Genomic DNA, 4,445 nt, shown 5'->3' with positions numbered 1-4,445 from the left:
ATACTACTTGAAATATATAATTATTTTTACGAACAATTAATATATCCGTCATCTTGGAATACTGTAAAACTACTTATGATCCATAAAAAAGGAAATAGATTATCACCAGAAAACTATCGTCCTATCGCTCTTCTATCAACTTTAAGGAAATGTTTCACATCAATATTGGCATTACGATTTCAAAAATGGACGACAAATCAAAAACTAATTTCGAATTTACAGTTTGCTTTTATAAAATCCAAAGGAACTGAATCGGCCATATTCTTATTAAACTCACTAATTCAAATATACTTAAAGAAAAAACGAAGAAAAATTTATGCTGCATTCATTGACATTACTAAAGCATTTGACTCTATTCACGTACCCTCTTTGGTTAACAAATTAAAAGTATTTGGTGCAGGTACCAAATTTACAACTACAATTATGGAACTTTTTTCCTCTTACAAAATCAATATAGTATACGGAAAACAGAGATATCCTGAAATTATAATAAATCGAGGAATTTTACAAGGTGAGCCATTGTCTCCCTATCTATTTAATTTTTATATTAATGAAATAGATAAGCTATTCTTATATGATTCAGAAGGCATTAATATATATGGAAGAACATTTCACTACATTCTATACGCAGATGATTTGGTTTTATTGGCCCCAACAAAAGTTACTCTACAGCATAAGATTAATAAAGTTAACGACTATCTGAAATCTATTTATTTAACGATCAATACTGATAAATCAAAAATAATAATATTCAGAAACAATATTAAACTGGCAAATCAAGAGAAATCATTTTATATAAATAATCAACCGTTGGAATTGGTCAATAACATAAAATATTTGGGTATAATGTTCAACTGGAATGGTAAATTCCAAACACATATGAAATATCTTAATAATAAAATAAATCAATTAATAAATAATACTCTCTATTTAGGAGCTAGTTTAAAAATCTCAAACTTAAATCTTCATATGAGAATGTTTAACTCAATAATAATGTCAACTATTCTATATGCTAGTCCGATTTGGGCCATTGATTTGTTTTATAACCTGGAAAAATTCCATATTATCTATTTACGCAAAATATTTAAACTCGAACGTACTATACCTGGTTATGCTATTCGCTCAGAAACAAACAGATGTCAAATTTTTCCATTCTTTATGAAAAGATTAATAAGATTTTACTATCGTTTAATACATTCTAAAGATGATAATATTACGTTTTTACTTCATATAATGAAAAATAAAATGGGAAACGATAATACCAATAATACAACTTGGTTCTATAAATTTAATAAAATATTACAGTCATTTGGTGTATCTACTATCTTACTTGACAACTCAATTGACAATTGGAATAATGCTTACACTATGATGATGGATTCAGCGATTTCACAATCGATGATTAGTGATCAAAATTCTCTACTCAATTCAACATATCATCCCTGGTATTTGCATATCCTAAGTTTTCCCACTCAATCGAACATTATTACAATGAATACAAATTTAAATATTAAACGTTTATTACTACAACTGAGACTAAATCGATTCTCCTTAATTGTGAATAATAATTATATAGATTTTACTAAATCATGTTATTGGTGTGATTCCAACAACTTTTCTGCATTTCATATAATTAGAGACTGTACTGCGTTGAAAAAATATCATCAAAGATTTCAGACACTGAGAATATTTTCTTCAAATAACGAATTTGATTATAGAATTAAACTGGGCAATTTAACGAAAATAGATATGTATAAAATTGTAAATTTCTTTAACCAAATTATTAATGATTTGAATAATTAACATAAGAAATAAATTGTGTTTAATTAATTATTTTTTATATAAATAACTAATTTATATTTACTTTTTATTTGTATTGTTTATATCTAAATCATTACCCCCTGTAACAAGGACTCCTTATTATGAATAAATATATTTGATTGATTGATATTTCTTTGATTGAACCCAGAGGGATTTTTGAGGTCAGGATTACTTCAAAAAACGTCATTGAGGTTATCTTCTAACAGGTGATGACTGGTAAAATTTTCAAAGAAATATATTAATTACTTGTACATTTTTGGAACTGTCAAAACTAAAATAAAGCACAGTCAATAAACAGTATTGACAGTTCCAAAACTGTACAAGTAATTAATATATTTCTTTAAAAATTTTACCCAGTCATCTCCTGTTAGAAGGTAATAAATCCTGACCTCAAAAATCCCTCTGGGTTCAATCAAAGAAATATAGTATATACACAATGTAAATATGTATGTAGGTAAATAAGATTGCTCAAATATTAAGGTAAATAAGATTGCTCATTTTTATACATAAAAGACCTACATTTTAAAAAGCAATCCAATTTAAACATGAAGAATAGAAATTGAAGTTTCTTCTGGAATATTAACAAATTTTGACATGCAAAATAAAAAAACTAGTCATAAAAAGAAGAACATTTCTGCTTTAGGAGGAGGGTATCACAATCTTCCTGCTAATTTAAGGCTGGATTCATTTGAAACAACATGAGACAAATGTAAAAATAGAAAAATAGTGAATAATTTTAAAATTTATTGTCCTTTGCTAGGTCTAAGCCTAATAAAATGCAATTTTGAGAAAAACTGAGCAATTAAAGTATTTATCAATTCAAAGAATGATATGTGAATTATATATATTATTTGAATAGAATTAATTCACTTGATACAGTCAAGAATGGTACAGGTCAATGAGTCATACAAAATATTTAAAAAAATACTATAATATGAATTTTTTTATATTTTCCCATATATAATTTATTTAAAGTTATGTTATGTATGTTACTACAATATTATTTTTTTGATAAATATATAATAAAAAAACTTAGAAAGTGAGTTTAATAAATTATTCCATTATATGAACAAATAAAATAATATACTTGCTAATCTTCAGTTTAATTTTAAGATATTCAGAGATTTACAAGCTTGATAAATATCTATAAACAACAATTAATGAAATTTCATCACTGCATATGAATATATATACTAGCATAAAATGATGATGTATAGATTTGATCAAACTTTGAAATTAAAATATATGAAATCAACAAACTCATCAAAGTAATATATTAGTTTTTCTCTTCATAAATTATTTATATAAGAATCTTCTTTTAGCTATGAAAAAAGTGTTGCTTAAACATTTTTTTATTGCTGTGATATTATATTGCTTATATAACAAACTGTCATTAAAGTTCCATTTTAACATATTATAGAATTAAAATCTGTTATATTAAACCACAAAACATTATACATTCCATTTGATGTTGCAAGTCTGCTCAAAAGTCTACAGTAACATGCAGGTGATTTGCTTTTTCAAGCTTATTTTAAAACTTAAGATATATGTCAAGCAGAAGACATTTACATATGCCAGAGCAGATCTAATCATGCCATCAGCATATAGCCCTTACTCACCCACTACGGCCCCCGAGCCAATAAGAGAACCTAAACTGTATGGATGACACTGTTTCTTGAGACTCAGGGATAAATCATTGATTTTGGACATTGTGTTATAATCTTTATCATCAGAGATTGCATCAGAAAAATTTCTGTTCTTAACTTCAGACTCATTTGTAAGCTGAGCAAATGAATCAGAATTTGTCGCTTGAGTTTGGATAGTATCTTGAATAAATTCTTCTGCGTGGTAGGTATTGTCTTCTGCAAAAAATATGTGATCTTGCATTGCAGAATGAAATTTTAAAACTACTTATAAATTACTCTTATAGTATTTTTTTTTTTCACTGAGAAAATTTGCTAACATTATTATATACTTATCTAAAATAAACTACTTAATGGTACAGAATTATTATACAGCAAGAAAACCTAAGCCCATTTCACCTATAATTATTATTACTATTCATTTTTGTTACTTTATTACAAGAAAAATATATAATCTGATAGTTTTTTCCTATAACACTAAATTAAAAAAGATAATTGACTGCATTATTATTTATACATTATTTCAATTCCAAATTCATTAAAGTAAGATTAATAAACTTTGAGTTTGCTCAGTTAAAAATCCATTATCTACAGATTTATAATAACTAATCAATCATCAATATGCTCTTTATTTATTTTAAATTTAGTATGTGCTTGGTTCACATTAATAAATTAAGTTTCACAAACTAATATTTTTAACAATTTAAATATTTTCAGAACAAAAACAGAAAAATTTTATGTCCAGGAATTAAACAGATTTTTAAATTTCAAAACAAATTATTTCATAGGATCCAGTAAACTAACATCACTGTATGGATCTAATATCTAATAAATATATTACAAAAATTTTTTTAAATGTAATTTTTGAAATTTACCTAAACTTTTGGGACAACAATGTTTAGCAAAATTTCTATTATTGTAAAAATCTTAACTATTAAATTTATTTTTTTTAATGACATTTAATTAATATGATGTATATTG

At 25.3% G+C, this 4,445-nt stretch overlaps 1 protein-coding gene across 8 annotated transcripts in view; it reads right to left on the bottom strand.

Annotated features, from left to right (window-relative positions):
* The window catches only part of LOC111625033 (myb-like protein X), a 41,270-nt gene extending 37,281 nt beyond the window's left edge, over positions 1-3,989 (bottom strand). For 2 of the 8 annotated variants that reach the window (XM_023368042.1, XM_023368043.1), the window contains exon 1: positions 3,441-3,972. In XM_023368042.1, coding sequence (XP_023223810.1) covers positions 3,441-3,708 — 268 coding nt within the window. In that variant the 5' untranslated portion in view covers positions 3,709-3,972. Of the gene's footprint in view, positions 1-3,440 lie in introns of all 8 variants that reach the window. The other 6 variants (XM_023368044.1, XM_023368045.1, XM_023368039.1 and 3 more) reach the window with 5 other exon arrangements.
* Between the last annotated feature and the right edge of the window lie 456 nt (positions 3,990-4,445).

Source organism: Centruroides sculpturatus, unplaced genomic scaffold (genome assembly GCF_000671375.1).
Source record: "Centruroides sculpturatus isolate CEXI.00-Female unplaced genomic scaffold, Cexi_2.0 scaffold40, whole genome shotgun sequence".
NCBI classification, from domain to species: Eukaryota; Metazoa; Arthropoda; class Arachnida; order Scorpiones; family Buthidae; genus Centruroides; species Centruroides sculpturatus.
Note: the sequence above shows the minus strand (reverse complement) of the source record. Positions and strands in the feature narration are given on the sequence as shown.